The 24,276-nt window shown below is 38.5% G+C and overlaps 1 protein-coding gene across 16 annotated transcripts in view; it reads left to right on the top strand.

Annotated features, from left to right (window-relative positions):
* Positions 1 to 23,896, top strand: part of RFX3 (regulatory factor X3) — a 264,606-nt gene extending 240,710 nt beyond the window's left edge. For all 16 annotated transcript variants that reach the window (XM_070248213.1, XM_070248210.1, XM_023627284.2 and 13 more), the window contains 2 exons: positions 13,159 to 13,201; positions 16,939 to 23,896. In XM_070248213.1, coding sequence (XP_070104314.1) covers positions 13,159 to 13,201; positions 16,939 to 17,177 — 282 coding nt within the window. In that variant the 3' untranslated portion in view covers positions 17,178 to 23,896. The remainder of the gene's footprint in view (positions 1 to 13,158; positions 13,202 to 16,938) is intronic.
* The last annotated feature ends 380 nt before the right edge of the window (positions 23,897 to 24,276 follow it).

The following is a 24,276-nucleotide window of genomic DNA, read 5'->3' as shown; positions in this document are numbered from 1 at the left end:
CAGTTAGACCATCAGGGCTGGCTTTGGGAGAGGTATCAGACAACTAAATAGATCCAGAAGCAAGGAAAAAGATTTTGCCTTTAAAGTAACTTAAGGACAATTAATGTATCTTTTCATTAATATGAATTCAATAAATGAGTTAAGATTAACATTATTTACATTATTTGAGCAGGCAGGAGAGACTGGTACATGTTACATAGAAGCACAGTATACATGCAAAATACTATTTTTCCATTTACTGGAACACTATCATTTCAATTGTTGAAATGAAGACTACTATATAATGGAGCCCTCAAATCAAACAGCATCATAGCCCCAGTAAATTTTCTTCTAAATGTCAGTCTGCTACTATGTTAATACTGATTGGTAAGTTATTTAAAAGCATTTGCAACTCCAGAGTTTAGTTATTATTACTATTATTTCTGCCTAGATGATAAAAGGGAAACTATTTTCTGCTAAAATTTATGTAATTTTTTGAATTTTTAATTAAATATTAATATGCCCATAGACTTTCTGGCAGTGGTGAAATTTTAAGTATAGGAATAAAGTAAACTAAACAAGTTGCATCTGTTTGCACACCTGTTAAATAAAAAAAATCATAAGGCTTTCCATGCAGCTCTGACAAGAAAAATTGTGCAGAAAAATATCCTTTTATTTGAATTTTATGGCTATTTGAAATCTCTTTAGAAGTTTATGGTATGTATGCTTTATTGCTTTAAAATATACATAGTCCATTAATAAATTCACTGAATCTGTCTTATTTGCTTTGTAAAATGATTTTCTGTGGCAAACACTTAATATTTCATCTACTAAATATAATGCTCTTTATCATAATTTAATTATACTTATTTAATATTATATCTAAGCCACCTATATAGCCAACTTTTTGAAATAAAAAATAGGAGCCGAAAGATGCTTTAATTGTTCAGTTGTGACTATCAATATAAAAAAGATAATATTTTAGTAATATTTTTAGGGAAAAACTTTAAGGACCCTTAAGGATTTACCATCAAAAGAAAAATGTCTTAGATTCATCAAAATTGATGTCCTCAAAGTAGAAGGGGGAAAATAGTCTAAAAACTGGGAAAGAGCAATAATAGTTCAACAGGCTAGCTTTTATAGTAAAAGTCAAGTGAAAAAGTTCCATTTGGTAGAAGTACAGTCATGGTAAATAAGCGTAAATGCTTAAAGTAAAATTACACTAAGGAAAAACGGATTCCAGTGAGCACTATTCTAGTGAAACTAGGGGAGACACTGAAAATGCACCTGTGGAGTAAGAGACTTGTAGAATACTGTAGAAGGGGTGGATCATATCACAGGTTAAACTCATTTGGAGAAAAAAACTCCATCTTGGAGCAGTAGTAGCTTAGAAAATGTAATAAGTACTTTTCAAAAGTTATATTGTTTACTGTTTTTATAATAAAGCTTATTGTTTATTAATATTTTTCTAATTGAAGACTGGCCTTGTGACAGTCACTGTGCCGGGTGTTTTACATCCTTATTTGATATTCACCAAAACCTTGCAAGAGATGTGTTGTGTTCCCGTTTCACCAATGAGGAAAACAGAGGTTGAAAGTTGCCCCGAAACAGAGCTAGCAAGTGGTAGAGCTAACTGTAGGAGGTAGGACTGTCTCACTCCAGATAGCCAAATAGGCTCAATCCGCATTTTAATTTTCACCATATAAATTGTTTGTAGACAGTTTCAGAATAGGGACTAATTTATTTTTATCTGTACTGTACAACTCCTCCAAACACATGCACACTCACAATTATACACAAACCAGATGCCTCGCATGTAAGCTTTCATTATTTTGTCCCAGGGCTGCTTTCCTCTGCATTCCAGAATGCATCTTGATAGTCTTACCACCCTTCCCCTTTCCACTTTTTGTTAGTAAACGTTCAGAATATGCAAACTAAATCGAATATTAGTCTAAGGAAATTGCAATTGGAAAGCTAAATCTGCCAGAAAACAACAACAACAACAAATTATACCCTTCAGCTCCTCCGTACCCACCCACAGACCAGACCTAAATCAAAATTATTTTTTAAGAACTTGTAGGTTGCTTTTAGCTGTAAATCGCTCCTCTACATTAGCACAGTTCTCACAACTTGAAAATAAGTTATAGAAGTGACCCCCTGGAAGAGAGAGATCTGGGAGGCCCTTCTCCGGCACCCGCATCCTTCAAGTTCCTAAGAATTGGCTCTGTAGAAGCGCTCCCATTTTTCCTTCTCTTTCCTGTTTTCTCACTCTGTTACTCTCTCTCCTTGCATTTGAAAAAAGCACCTATTGATGCAGCAGCCCGGGCCCCAACCCTTTCCCTCTGGGATCCCTGCTCATTAGCTTCCTGTTCTTGGTTTCCTTTCCTGCTTGCTCTGGGCTGTAACCTCTCCTCTCATCCTCTTCAGGGAATGGAGTTTTGCTTAGAACTGTGGTCTAAACATAGTCCTACAACAGGTGCTCAAAAAACACTCATCCGAGGAAGGAAATACAAAAGAATGATAGAAAGACAGACTGCCAACCTATGGGCCTTCCCGTTGGATTTCGTGATTGACGTGCTGGATTCCTTTATCAGGAAAATAAAGCTCCTAGACCAAGAAGTGCTCCTTATCCCCTGAATGTGCCTATCGGTATTTCAGAGAACCTCTGTATGAAGTAGGGTTTTTCTCAGTGCTTACAACCCCAGATTAGTTTTCCTAAAGAGTTCGGGGTGGGAAAGAGAAGAAAATAGAAGTTCAAGATTTCTTAACATATTTTAAGAATTAAAATGGTCGCTATAGACATCAGGAAAGAAATCTCCGCACACTGATTTTTTTCAGCGAAGTCCACTACTGAGCTGTTTGCTTAGAAAAGAGTTAGCTTGGTAGCCGCAACCACAGAGCAAGCACGGTGTACAAGATTCCCTGGCATAGATTAAGCATGACAGCTCCCCCTGCTGGCCTTTGTGCCACACTCTGCTATCAGGTGCCCAGCCCAGGTGGCTCTGGCCTTGCCGTTGCTTTGCCTTGCTGGTATGTTTGCTCACAGACACAGGTGAAGATGGTATTGCTGGTCCTCCTGATAAAGAAATAGTCCTTGTTTGAGTTGGGTACGTTCCTCAATTTTCAGGAATTGTTTTCTGCTTTTTACCATCCCTGCCCTACACTTTCCTGTATTTTAGGGGGAGCTGTCTTAAGTCAGGGCCACCAAGGTTCTTTTCAACCCATATTTTTATTTACATAAAGGATATGCTTGCCAAGCCCAACCCTAACATTTGCAGGGCCTAGGGTACCCTATGTCTAAATATTTTAAAACTTATGAATCAAACTGTAAATAATATCTATTCTGTCCATCTAGGTTGATAAATATATCTTGATAACTACTTGGAAGGCTGGGTTTAAACTTAAAATTCTCAGGCTCCTCCTAGTTCCATGCCAGAAAATGGTGACACAGACATAGCCATCCCCTAGCCCAGTCTCTGGCCCCTAGACCACTTCTCTTACATATCACACCTCATCCTATACTATGAATAGCCTTGTGCTCATGCTTGTGGACACCTCAGTCCAGCGTTCAGGTTTTGGCCACCCTTTGCAAACAGCTGCCCCTCGTTGGCTATCACATGTTCCTCTGAAGAGTGGCCTTGGCCATCTTAGCAGGCTTCAATAAAATGCTTTTCCTATAGAAGCAGGAGGATTGTTCACATGCAGATTTGGAACTTCCTGACCCAATTCTAATCTTTCAACATTCTAGCTTGAATTTTGTAATGTTCTGAATTTTACAAATCTTATATAGCTGAGAAATCTTCTATGATTTCAGTTCTATGAACTGACGTTAGCAGAACAGATCAAAAGGATTAGGCAGCGGCAACTATTTTGAATGTTTTTGATGGAGAGAAATGTCTTGAAATTGCAATCATAAGGGAGTTCAGAGCATTATTATTTTCTTTAAACATCCTCCAAATGAGAATTAAATTAGTAAAAGCATTTTGCATTTAGCATTGGTACAAGTTTCACAATTGAGGAAAAATAGTTGCTCACTGTAAAGTGACTTCCAGTTCTACAAAATTTGCAAGGAAGGTTAATGTTCCATTTGGTAAAATCTTGTGTTCCTTGGTTATTTTTTTTTCTGTAAGTACACTTTTCTATGTATTTCCAAATAGTTTTATTGAAGACTGCTAAGATGGCCAAGATTTCTTCCAGTTTGCTTCACACTAAGGCAGATTCTGACCTACAGTCACTGTTGGTCCTGCTCCTTTGGGCTAGCCAGCTATCCTGGCAACGTGTGCTGTTGGCCACTCTGTACACAGGTAGCATATTTCCATCGTGATTCTAACTGTGCAGGCTGTTTTGTTCGCCTCTGCACCCTGGGAGCACAGCAGAGTGAAGCAGTTGGTTAGGCCAGGGTTTACATGTTGATATTCACCTGAGCTCATCACCTATTTCTGGTTGTGTGGTCATCCCCATTCTGCCAAACACACAAACCACACACACGCACACACACTTCCATGCTTAGGATGGCCACTTGAGGCATAAATGGCATGGTTGGTACATAAACTGACTGCAACTTCAGCCCTAGATTGAGTTTATATATCAACAACCTTAAGTCAGAGCCTAAGGAACACTTCCATTCTCAGGTATTGCTTCTTGTAGCTCCACTCAGCTAGAGGCATTTCATTTTGAAATCACCGTCTTACGCCCTTACAATTGAATGGAATTCTAGGGCTTTACCAATAGTATTTGAAAATTGAGTTTTGGAGACAATAGACCCTGTCTGTTTCATATATAAGGAAATCTAAGGATTGAAGAGTAACTTGTCTGGGATCACATAACTGACAGTGGTAGTCCTGTGATTCAAACCCAGGTCAGACTGGCCCCACATCCTGTGTTCCTCCTGTACTGTGTTCCACACCCAAATTTAAATTCTGTATTTCCCATTTAATGCCTTTGCAACCTGGGCAAGTTTATATATCCTCGCTTGAGTCTTAGTTTTCTCATCAACAAAATAAGCATAAGGACCATTCCTTCACAAGTTGTCATAAGGATTAAAGTAGGTAGGTAGGTAGATAGGGTGGATAGGCAGGCAAGCAGGCAGGCACATAGTAGGTACCTGTGTTTTGTGAGTTCCATCTCTTTTCCCTTTCCTTTTCATAAATATATAAATATCTGAAGCTATGTGGAGTACTCAGGAGGGACTATATTTGCTTGCCTTCTACTCTGGATGAGATTTTTTTAATATTCTGAACTGACAATACAAGTAATACTGTGTACAATTAGTCCATCAATTTTTTGACAATATAAAGATGAACTTAGAAGTTGAAGTTAATAAAACAGATAAAATAAAATCACATGAAGGCTATAATAATACTGTATTGCAAAGGGGAAAAGACCCTGTAGTTTTTGAAATAGTCAAGTGATTCATGGAATTACAAAGAATCTAACAGCATTCTTTGGGATGTAGCCAAAGTGGTAATCAGAGGCAAATTAATTCAATGCTTTGTAAAACAAGCCAACAAAATAGAATGGAGAAATAAGTCAACTAGAAAAGAAAATGGGCAACATTAGGGAAGAAGCATAAAAATAATTAGGTCCAACTAGACAGTCATAGTGAGACTTGTATCAAATCTTAACTAGTAGGAATGAATGAAAGGTCTTATAAGTACTTGTGAATGTAGAGAAAGTATTATATGTAAAGTTGTTGTATATGTATGTAATTATGTAAGCTAAATGGTAAAAGTCCCAAAGGGACATCTTATTCCAACTATGAGAGGAAACTACTTCAGAGAATTTGATAGTTACCTGTTCTGAGTGCCTATGACAGCTTAAAGATCTTCTTTCCTAGAGCAAATGATTCATTGGTAGAAACTGGAAAAGATGTACACATATACACATACATAGATAATTTCTGCCCTACGTACGTATATCACAAGTTACTGGCAGAACTGGTCTCCAGTATGAGACCAGGGCATCACTTTATTCTGAATCTATGTAAAGACTGCTCCTAAAGAGTAGCTGAGGTCCCCCAAATGAGTAGTCTGTTCTAGTTAAAACTTTCAACTACCTGGCTTATCAGCTGCTGATGATCATGATCCCCAGGTCACCAGGAGTGCCTAGGGTCACATGGTGAAGTTTACTCTGTGGATTCTGCTGTGTATGCTGCCTGTGGTCGCTTCCTTCAGCTAATCATCTGCCAGCACCTTGGCATCAGGCTGCCAGTGTCTGTACAGGCTGGATCCTCACAGAACCATCAAGTACTGCTAACACAAGAGGGCTCCCCGAGGTCTTTGGGGCTGTGTGTGGTGCAGTTTGGTGCCACAGGTTGACCCTCATGAAACTGTCCAAAGGACCAGTATGTATCCTATTCCTTAGGGTCTAACTTCAGCGTTACAGTTGCTCCATAGGCCTCCGTTTGGATGTGGAGCTTCAGGTTGTGCTGGCCCCACCACCTAACAGCTTTGGTTTCCTGAATTGCGAGTTCCATTTCTTTGTCTGGAATGACTTCCTTATGTATCATTAACAACTTTCAGCTCTATGATCCTGATAAACTTTTTGGATGTATGTATGGTTTCAACAAGCCTAGACCTTGAAATGTATGCTGTAAAAAACTTTCAGACTGCTAGGAAATTGTACATAAAATTCAAAGTCTGTACATACAAAATAAAGTACAAGCACCCATAGTGACAAATTTATCACAAAAAATGAATCCATGCCTGTATACTACCCCACCCCACCCCCAGTGAAGAACACAAAACAGACACAATTAGGAAAAAACTACTATGTTCTAAACAGCTTAATCTGGAGGGTGTATTTCCTCCAGTACTAGGGAAAAAAATTGAAGTCAAATGGTTTTACTCAGATGAATGTGACAGTTTTTAAAAGATAGCTTAGATATATGTGGTAGGCAGTATAAGGGGCCCCCAAAGATGTCTATATCTTAATCCCTGGGACCTGTGAGTATGTTAGGTTACAGATGGAATTAAGGTTACTGATTAACTAACCTTAAAATAAGGAGATTTTCCTGGATTATCTGGATGAGCCCAGTGTGATCACAAGGGTCCTTAAAAGTGGAAGAGAGAGGCAGAAGAGTCAGTGTCAGAGTGCTGCAGCAGGAGAAAGACTTGACCTGACATTGCTGGCTCTGAAGATGGAAGGGGCCTCCCCAAGAATTGTGGGCAGCCTCTAGAAGCTGGAAAGGGAAAGAAGAAATTCTCCCTTAGAACCTTCAGAGAGGAACGCAACCCTGCCAACACCTTGATTTTAGCTCAGTGAGACCCATTTTGGAATTCTGACCTCCAGAATTAGAAAATAATAAGTTCGTGCTGTTTTAGCCACTAAGTGTGTGGCAGTTTGTTAGAGCAGCAATAGGAAACTATTACGATATGAAAGCTCTCTTACTCCAAATGAAGCCAGTTATTACTGGTGGAAAGTACACTCTTCCTCCAGTATATTACTTTTTCTTATTTCCTCCTCTCCTCAACATACATACTCTGTCATTTCTCCATTGATGACTCCACCTGAAAGCCATCCTCATCTGGAACTACTTCCCAATTGCTTTTCCCAGTGGAGAATTTATGCTTTTGGACTATCTCCTGGCATCTTCACCTACCGTCCATATTGAAACAAACTTCCCATTAGGAAGGCTTGTCCCATCTGAATTCCTACCACGTGTCACCTTTTTCCCAGTCCCTTTTCTTGCAACCTTCCGTGTAGTCTTTCCCTGCGTCCTAGGCTTCTTCCTTCTTGACCTGCTGATTTGCACAATTAAACACGAGCCTTCGTCTGTCTCTGTCTATGCACGCAAGCCTCCATAGAAAAGAGAGGACTATTACTCTTCCAGCTGACTTCCGTCTTTAAAAGTTGACCCCTGTTTCTTTCCTTGTGACCTTCATCAGTTGATGCCCATGTGCCTGAGCTGTGCCAGCTCTTAAAGCCTCCGGTTCCATATCTTTCACACCTTCCTTAAAGACAAAATCTTCCACTCCCTTCACTTTTTGTGAACTGGAGCAGAACTTCTATGGTTTACAAGCTCTTCTTCTAGCCAGGGGTCAGCCCATCATCTGTTTTTGTAAATAAAGTTTTATTGGAACACGGTCACACCCATTCGTTTACCTATTGTCTGTGGCTATTTTTGCACTACAGTGACAGAGTTGAGTAATTGCAACGGGACTATAAAGCCTGAAGTATTTACTATGTGACCCTCTACTGAAAAAAGTCTGCCAACCCCTGTTCTAGGCTATACACTTTCATATTTCAATGCCACTAGGTAAATCAGTTTGCTTCTGTGTGTGAGTGTGGTAGCTTAGTTAACATCATGATTTTAGACTTGGACAAGCTGATATCTCAGTAAACAAATAGAACATGTGTGTGAGTATGTACGTGTGTGAGAGATTCTGTCTACCTGTGTATCTATAAATCTGGATATACTAACAGAGAGATTTTCTAGTAAGAAGCCTTTTCTATAGGAAATGTTTACCTGACTGCCCAAGAGGATGTGGTTATGATTACTCACTAATCCTTTCTCCCTGGAAGGGGGTGAACTCTTCCAGCAGAGAAAGTGTCCCTACAGGTGAAGTTTTCATCACAGTCTCCGAACTCTTTCCTTCTATCCCCCACTTCTGTCCCCAGTCTTTGCTTGTGGACCCCCTGTGGATCCCCGCCTGTTTGCTGGCTGGGCTCCCTGACTTCCTCTGCATCGTTTCAGTTTCCAAGCATTACAGTACAAGCTTGCCTCCCTCACTGAAAAGTTTGCTGCCACTGAATCTCCTGTGCAGTGGTCTCTCCGGTGCACCGTGGGCTGCATTCTTCCTCTCATGGCGCCTGTGCAGTGGTCTCTCCGGTGCACCGTGGGCTGCATTCTTCCTCTCATGGCGCCTGTGCAGGTATTAGGCCTCGAAGTCCTGTGATCAACTACTCCTTATCTGCTTGGCCACAAGTCAGGGTCACAGTCACCGTCTCTCTCAAAGATCCTGTCCGTGGTTGCACTGGCCATGCTGCCCAGTTGCTACTGCTGACTAGTTGCCCATTTACACTTCATGGCCATTACTAGTCTCATCATGAATTTATGGTCTGACAGACTCCCACTGGCTGTCTTGACCACATGTTTTTTTAGTCTGCTGTTGTCCAGGAAGGCACTCATTATTATGAGCCCTTTTAAGGACCTGGGGGAAATGGTTTCTAGGATAGGAGGTCTTTCTTCTTGAAAACAAGAGAAGTGCTCTCTTTACGTTCCATTCTGTTTTTACTTCAGAAACTTATCTATCTGGCTGACAGAAGGTTAATTCCTACATACATCAAAGGCCATATGCTTTCTAACCCCAGAGCACATTTTAAATCCCTTAATTTATATTCCTTCCTCCATGTGTGGAACATACATGCTTTCTCTCCCTCTCCCGCTGCCTCTCCCACACTCCTAAACTGGGGGTCAGACTCTCTGGTCTCGAATCTAACACTGCCGTATTTCCTATATAATGTTAGACAAATCAATTCATTGCTTTCAATAGCTGTTAGAGTAAATCCAAGCTCGCTACCTTGCCAAATTCATTAGTTTTTTCTGAGGCTTAAATGAGGAAGCAACTTCATTCATTTGCTGTTTATTCAGCCTTTACTATTTATCAGGTGCAGGACTCGATTAAGGGGTACATTAATGAAGAGGACAAACAGGGTCCCTGCCCTCATGGCACTGGCTGGCATTAGGGTTGGGAAGACAGATATTAGAGGAGGAAACAAGTTATTACATGTTGTGGTAGGTGCTTTGAAGGAAGTGGTGAGAAGGACAGCGGAAGAGATCCTGAGGTGGGGCTGTGAGGAAAAGCCTCCCTGAGGAAGTGATCCTTGAGGTCATAACATCTGAGAGGAAGCCTACCATATCCGGGCACACGGGAGTACTTCGTGAGCTGTGAGAGGTCACCCAATGAGTAGCAGCCCCTCCAGGCCCCTGTGCAGCAGGGAAGTTAGAAAACAACACCATTTTCCAATTGCTGGAGCTATGACCTTACAGTAATCTCTGTCCTTTCTTACGAACCTCCGTATTTTTCATCCAAATCGTTTATCTCTTCCTCCTCTTCTGTTTCTGGTTTGTGCCGGCCTGATCTAGGCGCTTGCTGTGTGTCCCCTGTGTGTGATGCTGTCTTCCTTGTGCCCACTCTCAGGCTTCCCGGCACCATTGGCATCCTGCCTTCCTGCGGCTGTCACCTGCTGCTCACTCCAAAGCCCCCTGCACTGGGTTCCCTGTCTGAGAACTCTGTTTCTAAAACCTTCCTGAGGGTTTCCTCTGTTGCCTCATTTTCTGGCTGAACTACCTATCCTTCATAATGTAAGCAACTTCTGATACCTCCAGAAAGGGAATATTTCCAGGTTAATCTGACTGGACCTGGCTGGCACGGTGCCCAGCACGTAGCTGGCTCTCAATAAATCTTTACTGGATAATGAGTGAATGAACTGACTCTCCTAGCTGTACTCAGTCTATCTATAGGATAAAGTGGTTTTTCCTGAATCACATGTGTATTCTTTCCTCACATGTAAAATGCATGTAAAAACCTTTATCTTCTGCTGTGTCGGATATCAAAATCTTACCTCTTATTCACAAGATTTTTATTTTAACTCTACTCTGTTTGCTGTACATGTGGAACTGTCGTTGATCCCAGAGACACCTGGAGTGTTGACAGTGTCTCTGAGATTCTTCTGTACGGTGCATAGCCGCAGGCACGTAGCACTTAGTATGCAAATATTTATTTACTAATGATAATAACAGTCACTGAGATTTCCTGTTGCTTTGGTTTTTATTTTCAGCCTCCTGAATAATCAGTTGTATTCTTTCAGATTAAGCAGAAACTGTCAAAGAAAAATCTTTGTACTAAGGAAGTTGTCGTATTTTCAGAGTTAGGTAGAAAGTTAAAGCAGTGTTTCATTTGAAGAAAATTTTCAAATATGTCCAGAGTTTGGTTTTAGCCACTTCATGTGATATTATTTATCACCAATGGCAATAATAATTTAGTCTCAAACAGCTCTTGAAGAGTTTTCAAAAACAAGTGGAATATTCATTTTTTATAGGTATAGAGGTATATTTAGACTCATCGCTGCCAACTTGTTTCCAGAATTATTTCTTTTTTTTTTTTTTTTTAAAGATTTTATTTTTTTCCTTTTTCTCCCCAAAGCCCCCTGGTACATAGTTGTATATTCTTCGTTGTGGGTCCTTCTAGTTGTGGCATATGGGACGCTGCCTCAGCGTGGTCTGATGAGCAGTGCCATGTCCGTGCCCAGGATTCAAACCAATGAAACACTGGGCCGCCTGCAGTGGAGCTCATGAACTTAACCACTCGGCCACGGGGCCAGCCCCTCCAGAGTTATTTCTTAAGTGTTCTTAAGTATTCACTTAAAAGAAATAAAAATCTCATTGTCTTGTGTCAGAGGTAACTTATAAATGATCCTTCTGCGTTGGGCATTCTCTGTTTATAGTTCTAAAATGTTTAAATAATACCAAAAATAGAGTCTCACTGGTTTTTTGTTGCTTATGTTATATTCTTTAATTCAAGAAATCCTACATAATTTAAACTGTAATTTTTATTTAGACTAATAAAAAGTTCTGACCCATGTGATCAGGAACAACTTCAAAACAGCAGCTCAGTATTTATGAATTTGCATTTGAGACCCAATGGGATATAACTGTAAAGTAATGGGACCATCTTTCAAACAGACTTGCTGGGAGTTACATATCCAGGAGGCCCGTGTCCCCTTCACAGCAGTCACTTGTGAAAGCGGCATATTTATTCCAGTAATGCTGCCATAGCTTAAAATGTTGTGGAATGCCTCTTTTAAAACTACCTCTGAGCTGCTAAGAAATACTAAAGAGTAAAATGACATATTACTTTGAATATGTTGAATTGTGGCAGAGGTGAATTTGATTTGGTGAGTAGTCAGAAATCACCGCAGGACCAAGTATGATGAATAAAATTGGGAGTGTTGTTTGGAGTCACAATTGGATGTAAGATAACAAGGTGGGTTTTCTTGAATGACACATAAACTGACTCTTCAAACTGATTATCAAGGAGGAATTCCAGAACCTTGGACCTTGGAGTAAATGTATAAGCTCCCAAGGTAGCTACTATGAAGAACAATACACATTTAGGAAAAAGAAAGAAAAATGTGTGTATGTTTGCAAAATAAAATCAGTTTTATTACTTTATAGACATACTTTGTAGATGAAAAAAATACTCCTATCATGGAACTCTTTATAAGCAAACTTCTGAATGTAAGTAGAATTTCTGTCTCACTCTTTCCTAAGCCTGTTGAGAAATCTGAATTTCTAATAATGACTTATTCTGAATCTTCAGCTTTAAAAAAAATAAGGTTTACCATTTAAAAAGTGAATGCTTTGGGGTTTCACTTCACTTTTTTCCAATTGGCTTGTTACCTCTGCTTTTCAGTTTTTTATTTAGTGTATCCATCTTTGTTCACTCTCAAAATCTATTTTCTCACTTTAAAAATATCACCAAGTACTTCAACCCAGGTAGAAAATAGAGTCTAAACTGAGGGTTATTAACTGTCCCATAGTGTTTTAAGCTCATTTTTGTTATTAGTAATGATCAGATGCCTTTCCTTTTTAAAGTGGGACCCTATTATCTTGGTGAATAAGAACATCAAATTACAAGAAGAGAAGGCTCAAAGATTTTGTAAAAATAAATACTGTCAACTTTGGGGCTCCTATTATGTTTTTCATTTCTACTAATAAAAGCTTTAAAAACAGATTTCAACCCAGTGGCTGGCCCATGTTTCTCGAATGTAGACTCCAGGGGGACTCATGCAGGGCGCATGGGAGCAGAGCTGGTGCATCCCTCTTCATCACGGCTTTCCCAAATGCATTCCACCACATCCATCTTCAGCCAGCCAGCCAGGCCCCTATTTCTTCACTGCTAAGTTGAAATAATAAAAAGTAAAATGGAGCGTGGAAGGCAGAGAAAATTATCCTTTTGCAAAGAGGCTAAGACAGCTAAATTGTGACACAATTTAAACTGTTCAAATTCGACAAGTTTGATTGGAAAATTATGTGACCCGTGTAGTTAGAGATCAAAATGGTCACTAGTTTACAGTTTTAAAAAGTCATAATGTGGTGTTTTTACCGAAGATTGATAGAACATTATTTTATTCTGCCTGGTAGTAACGGTTGCACAAATGGCTATTGTTTTGCAGTTTGGTGATTTAAATGCTGTGTCTCCTGGAAATCTGGATAAAGGTAAGCACTGAAAGTAATGTACATTTTTAAGAACTTTTGTTGACTAAGAAATTCTCCTATAGAAAACTGTGGTTTAGTGTGTGTGTCTACAGCACTCTGATTTTGTGGAAATGGCATAGTCCTAGATGAATATGACAGTTACGTCTTTTGGAATCCTTCATTATTTCTCCATTTCTATGCCTTCCTTATGTGAGGTATACTAGATGCAAGAATTAAATTTAAATGCAGTTCCAAGCTCTTCTTCACTGTTTGCCTGCAGTTTATTACAAGTAACAAGAAATTATTTCTGCCCATCACCAGAGTCCTGGAGAAAAGTGATCAAATTGGGCCACATATTTTTATTCAAGGCCCTCTTGGCAAGAAAAAAGATTCCTCAGCCTACCTACCTCATCAATTCACACTTCTCAGTGGAGAAAGAACTCAGAGATAGCAATGAAGTTTACTGTAAAAGCAACATCAATAGTGGGATAGATAAAAAGGATAACGTATATAATTCTTAACTTTTAATACCACCCTTGCCACTCTAATATAAGAACATGACATATATTCCTGAAGAAAATGGTGATCTACAAAACTCCACAGTAAGAGGAATAGGGCTTGGGAGGAGTGAGGTTGGAATAGCACACACAGACAGAAACAATCCTGATAAAATACCAGCTCAGTTTAAAATAACGAGCACTGCAGAAAATATAACCCTTTCTTAAAAAAAAAAAACACCAAAAAAGTGAAGCTATCTTGAGGTTTTTAAGCACTGAGTTCTGGAGGGAGGGACAAAATGCACAGACTGGAGAAAGCTACACAATTAGCCCTTCTGGGACAGAGCCAAAGCCAGAGGGGAAACTGAGGCAAGAGGAAGTGCTTGGGGAATTGGTACATGAGGTGCACTGTTCTCTGGAGTGTCTTGTACTAGGGTACTCGGTGGTCAGCTTCTGTGCCTCCTTGGTGGTGGAAATCATTGATGTGCTGGGAAAGTCCTGAATCAGCATCACCCCCACATTAAACTCCTGTCAGTCTCTATTTACCAATTGTGCCTGTGTTTAATTCCTGTTTTAGTAATATGCGTAATAGCAAAACAGGAAAAGTAGAAAATGGTAGCCCAAAAATATTGTTGCTGCACATATATACTCTATAGGAGCAACCAAATAACAGTCAAAAAGTTAATCAGTGATGATACTAATTTGTAATTTCAGAGCAAGCAAGGTGGCACTTGAAACCCATGTCCCACATGAGGCACTGACACCAAAGCCTCCTAACCCAAATTTGGGTCTTTCATCCCTGCGTGCCCAGCAGGAGTGTTGCTACTTGGCCAAACACTGAATGGCAGCCAGTCTTTGTAAAGTGCTGAACCAAAACAGAGCTTCAGGAAACTCCAGTAGCACCTAACTTTAGTTTTTGTGCACCAGATTTCCCTCACCTCGAGTAGATCTCTAGGAAATATCTTTGAGTCTTTCTAGGAGCATCAGATATCTATGGAATTGCATTAATTTGCCCTTGGGAACTGGAGAAAGGGCTTGCTTTTATGGATTGCCCCCTAACCGTCCAGAGGAGCCCTGCCACCCACGAGCGGACCTAAAGAGAAGTGGCCTGAAGCACTTAGGTTGGTTTGTTCAGTCCATTGTCCCATTGTGCTTCCACCCACAGCAGGGGAGCTGAAAGGACTTTCTCCACTCTCTCTCCACTCGCCCACCTGCTTGAAATGATGTTTTTCCTTTGAGTGCTGCCTCTTTTATGTTCACACTGTTTCTCAGGCACAGAAACGTTGGTAGAGAGGGAGCCGAGAGCAGTTTAATTTTTCTTCACCTTCTTGATGTGGCCCTACTGGCTTCTTCACGCCCAGACCTGATGCTTCTTGAAATGTAGCCAAACTGGCATATGCAGGGCCGAATGCATGAAATCTTCAAGAGTGTTTTGTGGGCTGTTTCCACAAAATGAGAATTTTAATTTTTTTCCTGACAATAAAATATTAGCTCTATATAAAAATTTCAGTAATACAGAGAATTAGAAACTATAGAAAGTGAAACTTCGTAGTCACAACCCTAAGAGACTACCACCATGAAGAATTTAGTGTGAGCATCCTTCCAGACATTTTTTTTATCCTACCTTCTTGATGAAGCAGATGTCTTCCAAGTGCATCTCTCTCCCTGTGGCCCACCAGCCCTTTGAATATGCTTGTCCTGACAAACTCTAATGTTATCATCAAGACCATTTTCCAGAGGCAAAAAGATAACCAGATAAAGTAGATGAGCCAGCACAATTTTTGCCTCGTCTAAGAGCATTCCGTGTTTGTCAATAATAATGCATTACAAACATCATTTCTAGTCAATACATCTAATCTCAGCCTTTTTAATCACACATACCATTTCTCAGGAGATGTCACTCCTGGCAGCTGCTCACTACACAGCTGTATGTGGAGGCCCTGGTACTTCTCACTTTTCTCTGGAACCATCTTTGCCCAAATTGATAATAAGAAAAGAAAAGTCAAGAGGCCCATTTGTGTGGAGAGCTGCATTAGCAGGAACTTCTGCTGTAGGTGTGCCCCAAAGGGGAAAACTAGACTCAGTGCTCCTTAGAAAGATTCCAACTTAATCTGACTGATGAGATGCTTGTTACACACCCACTGTACGTGATATGCCATAGAAGAGGATATAGTGGAGGTCTGATTCCCGTTTATATAAGTCACTGTCACGTCAGAAATCTAACAATAAGTAGAGACATATTTTAGTTATAGATGAGGTATTTGATGTAATTATACGTTTATCCTTTTTTTGGTAAACAATAAAACATGCTGAAGTAGAAAGATTTTTAAGGCAGAAATATATTCCTCCTTGTTTAAAAATTATCACTCCTGGAGAGGTATTCCCTGCACTCTTTTGAGGAGACTCTTGCAGAGGATAGGAGTAAAGCTGTGTGTGAGCATTTTCTCTCTCTCCTTTTGAATTTTAACAGTGCGTGCTGGAAAAAATTAAATAGTATTCCATTATAGTGACGTCTTAGTTAATACAAAATGTATTAAAATTTGGAGGTAACAGTGACTATTTAATACGTTTAATTTCCAGAAATGAATACTAGCTATTAACAGTGAGTATCAGTGTTGCCAGAAATGGAAATTCATCGTGCATTTTTAATCTGATACTACTGCCTCAGTCTTCATAATGTTTTTGTAATAAAAATTAAAGGCCTATTTAGCGTTACAATCTGCAGCATTCATGTGCACCAAAAAGTCTGTCGAGCAGCCCCTGCTTATACATGCTGTGGCTGTTGTGTGAACCAACATGGGTCTCACCGACATTAACATCAGCACAGAAGAAATTTATGTCTAGTGTAGAGTTTTGGAGGAGACTGAAAATTTTTTCTTTCTTTTTTCTTAGTTAGCATTTTTCAGTACAATACATTCCCCAAAAGCCAGCACCATGTACCAAAGTGACTACTTTCTGATGACACAAATTATGCCGATACTTAGGAAATTCTAAAGGTCTTCTTAAAAGAAGTTAAAGATATCAATCACAAACTAGCCAAAAATAAATTACCTTTGCTATGTTTGAAAGAATTGTAGATGCTTTAATAGAGCACTGACACAAGTAAAAGCTGCTGAAAGGAAAACCTACAAGCTTTGTCCCCCGACAAGAACGAAGAAGTTGCTTTCTTAATGTATTGTATTAGTGTTTCTAAAGCATGTGTTGATTGCTGTTTTCCAGTTTGTCTTCTGGTAATAATCTTGATGGTTTTTGTTTGTGCAGATGAAGGCAGTGAAGTGGAAAGTGAAATGGATGAAGAACTAGATGACTCTTCAGAGCCTCAAGCCAAAAGAGAGAAGACCGAGCTGACCCCGGCGTTTCCAGTGGGCTGTATGCAGCCTGTTCTGGAGAGCAGTGTGCAGCCAAGCCTCCTGAATCCCATTCACAGCGAGCACATCGTCACGAGTACTCAGACTATCAGACAGTGCAGCGCCACAGGAAATACCTACACTGCAGTCTAAAGAATATTAAAGCATATTTTTCCAGCTAACGTTAACCCTGTTGATATTGGGCTTAAGTTGAAAATTTAATAAGCCTGAAGGTCGACTGTTGTCAAATTCTATCTGTGCTGAACATTACCTTTTTGGAGTTGTGAAATGGAATGGGTGTATGTATTTTGCCAGGTCTTTTTTTTTTTTTAACATAAACAAATTATTTGCCTCTTAATAATGTTCCCCCCCCTTAGTTTCAGGTGTCAAGAAGGATTTTTACAACACTTAATGTCGATGTTTTTGTTTTCTTATAATTAAAAAGTAATTTACTTTTTTTGTAGCTTAAAATATTTTATTGTTGATTGTTAGTCTTGGTGTATGATTTCATGTGTAAGTTTTTAATTAGATGCACTTCTGTGAAATATCAAAAGAAATGAATTTCTTTGATTTACACTGGAGGCATGCCCATTTGGCAGCAGATGCATCCAATTTGCTTTTGAAAGGTGCTTTTCATTGGACAGAACCACAAGACACTATTTTGATACCATTTTGGAGTATGGAGAGAATACAGAGCATTTTTATTATAGTGCTAGAGGGTTGGGAAGGCCATCTATTTTTCTCTGAAGAAAAATTGAGCTGTGCATTTATCAGTTCAGAGTAAATGACAGAATTGCAAGAGATTATGCTAATATGTACATAATTTGTGTACATAATTATTAAACCATGTTAATGCAAGCTTCCGTTAAACATTGAATTTTAACTGTTATTTACTTACCAATTCCTCTGTTTGAAGACTACTGATTCTGTATTTGGGACCACTGCACAGATGCATTCTGCTGTTGAGTGGGGCTGTTATAGTAGATACTGAAGCTGAAAAAATGACTTGACTTTTTTTTTTTTTAAGTGTACATGCTACTTATGCTGAGCTGGACATACAGGAAACCATTCCATTTGGATGACTTTCTTTTATTCCAGGTCTTTTTCCTAATAGTAGTTCAATATGCTGCTATTATAAAAGAAAATTTATAGAATGCAAGGAATGTAGCAACCTGCATATCGTTATTTCCTTCAAAAATATTTCCTGGTTTCTAAAGTAAGTGGATTTAAATTTTAAACAGAACCTGAAGGCAGTGTAACTGGCACACCGCTCTGTTGCTTATCCCCGATTCTGTAGGATTTGGATAGGTGGCTGGATGGACCCGTGCCATTGAAGAATGTACATCAGGGATCATCGTACCTCGGCTATTACATGGTGCCTTAAAACAGAACTGAAGCTAAGGTTTAGTAAGGCTTATTTTGTTCATGTGAATTCCTCTTCAATCCATTTGACAAGGTGTGCCTGTCATTTTCAGATTCCCGAAGTAAGGACAGGTTACATGTTCTTCAAAGGAAATTGAGGGCAAACAAAGCGAAACAAAAAGATGAAAATCACTTCCCCTCTTTGAGTGACTGCGAACCTATTTTTTCTGCTTAGAGCTAATATTACTTGATTACAAACCAGATTGCTTAAGGGTGTGGAATAGCAGGCTAGTTTTAATTACCAACTTGTTACATAAAATCATGTATGTTTTAGACCATTCTTATCTAGTTATATTTAAGAAAGTTAACAAAATAAGCAGGTACTTATCGAAGTGCATCTTTTCAGTCTAAATGTTGTCTGTGTGTCTCGGTGTCTGTGTGTCCACATGCACACACGAGTGCCTGTGGGCAGGAGTCAGCTACAAAGTCCGACGGTGAGATCCTAGAGAGGATACACCCATCCCCGTTTTAATTTACATGAAAAGCCAAGGTTCTTTTAAGCACTCAAATTATTAACAAAAACCAGGCACATCCATTCATTTAAATAGTCGTAAAATAAAAGCTAATCAGCAAAAATAAATACACAAGCCAAAAAAAAGGGAAAGCACAAAATGATTTACAGATTATTAATGAGGCCTATATTAGACTCAAGATGTTTATCTTTCCGGTTTTATTGGGGTGAGGGGTGGGGGGGGTGGAAAGAAGAGGGCGAGCCAGTCTGTGAAGTTAAAAATACCAAATGGCTTATTGGGTGATATGCAGGATACTTCAACTGCTGTTGCTTGATTGCCTTAGACTGCTCAAATAACTAAGATCAACAGAGTTTCTTAAACTTTGAATGTTTTAGATGTAATTTTTAAAATTGATTCAAATTTTGTATTATACAATTCATTCATATATTTGAAAGTCGTCACTAGCATCCTAGCATAACCTTCATATCATTTAAATGATTATCCCCCTTTTTGCTCCCAAAAGGCGATGAATTTGCACCATCACACACAAAAAAAGGCAAGCAAACAAAACACCTTAAGCTGCGAAGACCATGTATCTACTTCATTGTGCATTAGGACACGTTTACAGGTAAAATTAAAATCAGAAAGTGGGAAAAACACTCTTCATTCTGACTCTCAATTTTTTCACTTGCCTATCCCTGTCCACCACCCCCAGAACTATACTGTATCTGTATTGGACCAAATGTATTTGCTGGTTTCATCTTGTTTATTGAACGATTTTAAATGTATTTATTATCACTGTTTAATGTTGGATATATTTGTATCGTTAGAGGAATCTGATAATAATGGGCAAATTTAGATTGATGAAAGTTAGGGATTGGGGACCCTCCAGGATTCAACATTTCTTCCAATTGTTCGTGGTTTGTTCTAAATTAGGACAGATTAGGAGTTAAATATTGTTACATTTCAACTTGACTCACTAAAAATCTTCTGATCTCCTTTATGAACACAGTTAGGAACGTTAGTTCTTTGTGACGAGGGTAGATAGTTCTGACTGACAGAAAAAAATAACAGCTACGATCTATGCTACTTGCAGTTCTTTGTAATCCACAGTAAGACACATGTGCGTATCCAGTCACACACAAACATCCTAGCTGATTTTGAGTTTGAGTTGTAAAATATATTAGAAAATAAAAACATAATTTATACATTTGAGCAAATTGGAGCAATCACATTTATTGCATTTATTGAACATTTTCTTTCCATTTTTTTCATTCATTGAAACTGTGACTTTTCTAAATCACATTAGACACCAATACTCTCAGAGTAAATTTATTGACAAGTGACAAGCACACATTTTAAGGACTTATTAATATTTCTTGGCAGTGTAATCAAACACTTGTCATGAAAAATATCTGCATAGACCAAGTACTACACTTTGAGTGAGGAAAAATGTAAGGAAGGTATGTTGGCTATTTTTAATTTTCAGAAAGATATTTCCATGTAGTAGGATTGAGTATCGTGGGCATAGTTTGATCTTCACATACACTTTGAGAATCATACCCAAAAGATTTGCATTCGTGAAGCCAGTGAACAATAGGGTGAAATGGGTGAACCATCTCCTTGGAACACAGGGCCCAAATTTTAAAATTTTTCTTTGAGTATCAAGTGGCTGGTCACTTTTTTCAGGATTCTCATCCAAACTGTGTTTGGACTGACTGTATAAGTCTTACTGCCTTTTCAGAAATCTGCTTTCCTTTTTGTGCTTTTTCTTGTACTGTATAGCACGGTTCATGCACCTCTCTTTAGATGGTGTACTTTAAAAACAAAAGTAAATTTTAGAAAATGGTTTTAACACTGCATACCTAAAATTAGTGTGCAACATTGACTGCCTTTGATTTGTAGTAGACGAGTAAAAATGAGCGCGTTCTTGTAGAATGCTGTCAGAGTCGTTCAGGAATGAATACGGTTTCGTGACCGTAATCAGGAACCTTTGTACATGAATGCACTCTCGAGAAGTGCTAAACGTGATGCATTTTCAAATTTTAAAAAAATTCTTCATATGATATATTTGAAATGTCTAAAATAATGCTGTGCTTGAAACATTAGTGTAAAAGGAAGAAAATGTGTGTCACTGTGATGTTGGTCCTCCCTGTGTGGACACAAGTAGAAAGTAAAAAACTTCGGCAAGTCACCTTTGTGTACAACTTGAGGCAGTGGTTAGGTACAACAAATTGACCTTTGTTATAACTTCCCCTCCCCCGAATCCTTGGTGAGAAAATAACAGCCATTGAAACATTGCAATCAGAACTGGTGATTTGTATGAATCCCATCAGAACATGGGGGAGAGGGGTTGACATGCAGTGCTATTGACAATTGGGCTTGTCACTAGATCAGATCAACCTCCATGTATATGGTTAGAACAGATCAATTAATGGAATCCTAGTATTTCTGCAAGTTTGGTGATTTTTTTAAAAACCGGAATAGAAGCATTAATTCAGTGCTTTGTTCTAGTATTAGAAAACCCCTTTGATGTAATGCCTTGTATTAACCCTTTGAGCATTGTAAGATATACAATGGGGGACAAAAGCCTTTCAGATCATTTATTTAGACTTAGACCGGTAAAATATACTCTATATCCAAATGTCTAATTATGCTGTTTTTTTAAAGGGGGGGTAGGAAGAGAAAGTGTTTCCACGCTGGACACTTGCATTTTATATACAACTCTTAATTTTCTTCAAGAGGGCTTGATATATTTATTCCCAAATATTCACTGCCATCTAAGTAAGTGTGCTGTTTACAGAAAAAAACAAATCAACTTTTCTAGCATCACATCATGACTCTAGAAAAGGAGGACAAACACATGGGCCTGTAGACCCATGTCATAACTGATCTGCACATTGAAAGTACCTAGATTGCCTTTAAAAGGTATGATAAAGAAAGGGTTACATTTCTTTCTCTTTTTTTTTTTCCAAAACAAAACAAAAGATCTCGTTTATTTAGCTTTAGAAAGTACAATTGTAAGTGAAGCCTTAGGAAGAAACGAGTTCAAGTGGATAAAGAAAAGCTGAACTCTTCGAGGGCAGGTAAGCTATCTGGAGTTAGATCTCTCATCAAATACTGTTTGGGAATTTCATACAGGGCATAATTTTATCTATGCTCCAAAACTTTAATACTTTGTCAAAAAATTCTACATTGATAGAATGGAGAGCAAAGCACTTGATTTTAAGCTCATCTGTCAGGAGATGCTATGACTACTGCTTCTGATACCTGTAAATGCCAGTCTGCTGACACAATTGCTGACTTTGCTCAAGGGACGCTCTCCGAGCATTGACCCCTCTGTCCCCTGCGTGATGGAACAGGAGAGCAGTGTCATCTGCAGATGCGCTTGCGCTGCCCTGGCCCGGCGCTCGTGAGAGTGTAACCTATTCCGATGTCTGGTGAAAGGACATCCATAGCATAGTGCAAGTTTGCCGTCAACGTTGCTTTTTTTAGGCAGTTTAGGAAGTCAAACCATGCAAATTACTCATGTGTTAACATGCAATACTCAAAGGGTTTTAATTTAACTCTCTTCTTTTGAATTCTTCATGATGATTTACTGTAAATGCTTCTCAGTTTGCATGCCTTGATCATTGCTGCTAGTGATTTTATGTGCCAGTAGACCTGAGTTTAGTTTACCAATTTTACTTAAATAGTAAAAGCCACTTACAAAGTGACTGCCTAGGATTTTTTTTCTTTTGTTTGAAGTAATTGGTAATACGTCTTATTTTCAGAAACGTGTTTTGTCTCTTCTTTCATTTGGTTCTGGTATTTGATTCTTTTCTTTCCCCTCTTTCCTTTGTTTTTTAAATAAATTATGATCTTGGGATTGGAAGCCCTGAGTAATGAAATCTTTGGTAAGAATTGTTCATGTAGCTCAATAATGAGGACCACAAATCTTTGTTAGAAGAATTATGATTCTGGGGAGGAAAGAAGAAAAGAAAAACTCCCATTGACTGCTGATAACCAAGTAAATTTTTCCTTCAGTGAATTAATAGTTTTGAACAAATGATTGCTTTGTTTTAACCTGCTAAACACAATTTTAAACGACCCAATAAAGGAGGTATTGAATTGTATTCATTTAAAAAAACATCTTTTGTACCAAAGCAAATTTTTTTCTCTACTCATCTCCATCATCGATTGGGACCTATGGTGGTGACCAATGCATTGGTTACAGAAACTTAAGTGAGTGCCTTGAGAACACTTGGAAATTTGTGCCTGGGGTGGTAAACGTTTAATTAGGTTAATTGTAGTGCTTACCAATCAGTAATTCCACTATCACTCAGGGCTTTCGTACCTTCTAGGTAAAACTTCTTTCATTGTGTTTTTTTAAAATACTGTATTTTTTTTTAAGTGCCATCATTTAAATTTCACTTAGTAAGTGGCAGATTACATTATTCAGTCCCACAAGCACAGAAACATAGTAACACTAGGAGATATTGGAACATTTATTTTACAATCGACTGAATATATTATGTAAATGAGGTAAGCAACTTTTGTAGAGATTGTATGTGTGAGATAATGTAATGTTCTTTTCCAGTTTTTGGACTACAGTTGAATAAACTTTTTAATTATTTAAAAACATCTTTACCGAATAACATGTGATGGTTTTTTGTATAATGTATTTGATTTTGTAAATACGTATTTCCTGATGTGATTTTTGTGAGAAATGCTAAATCTTTTAGTATATCATGTCCTCTCAAAATTGGCAGGAGCTAAATAATAGTTTGTGGGCGATTTGTATTGTGTACTGTACAATAACTGGGGAACTTTTATAATTATAAAAATATATATTAACTTTTAGTGTGTTGTTTAAACAAATGACTGGAACATACTAAAGATATTAGTAGGATTTTTCTGAATATTTCAGACTTGAACTCAGGCTAGCTTTCTTGTGTTTTTCAAAACAAAATGGTGTCTTGTCTTTTAAAATCAATAAATTTGTTTCCTTGTTACAAATACATTTGAAATGGCTTGATTTTTTCCCCCTCAAATCATTGCCAGGAAGCTTATATTACACTGCCTCATCTAGAGGGTAGTCTCTTGTGCCATCCACTAGCGTAGAAACAAAATTAAGTTGTTTTCCTCTTTTGTGTCAAATGAAATTGGCAATATTTACACATGAACAGCACAAAAAGAGAAAACAAAATTATAAGCCCAGCAGGGTACAAATCTTACCCTCAAAGAAAATTAGTGATTGAGTGCTGTTTAATTTCAGAAGCTGTCAACATTTCCATTGTAAATCCAGATTTTTGGATGTTCATAATGTGTTTGTTTTAAGTCACTTCACATTGATATTTGGCGCCCAAGTTTCTTGCTTAGATTGAAATAGCTTATTA

Source organism: Equus caballus, chromosome 23 (genome assembly GCF_041296265.1).
Source record: "Equus caballus isolate H_3958 breed thoroughbred chromosome 23, TB-T2T, whole genome shotgun sequence".
Lineage (NCBI taxonomy): Eukaryota > Metazoa > Chordata > Mammalia > Perissodactyla > Equidae > Equus > Equus caballus.
The sequence above is the reverse complement of the archived record's forward strand: the minus strand, read 5'-3'. Positions and strand labels throughout refer to the sequence as shown.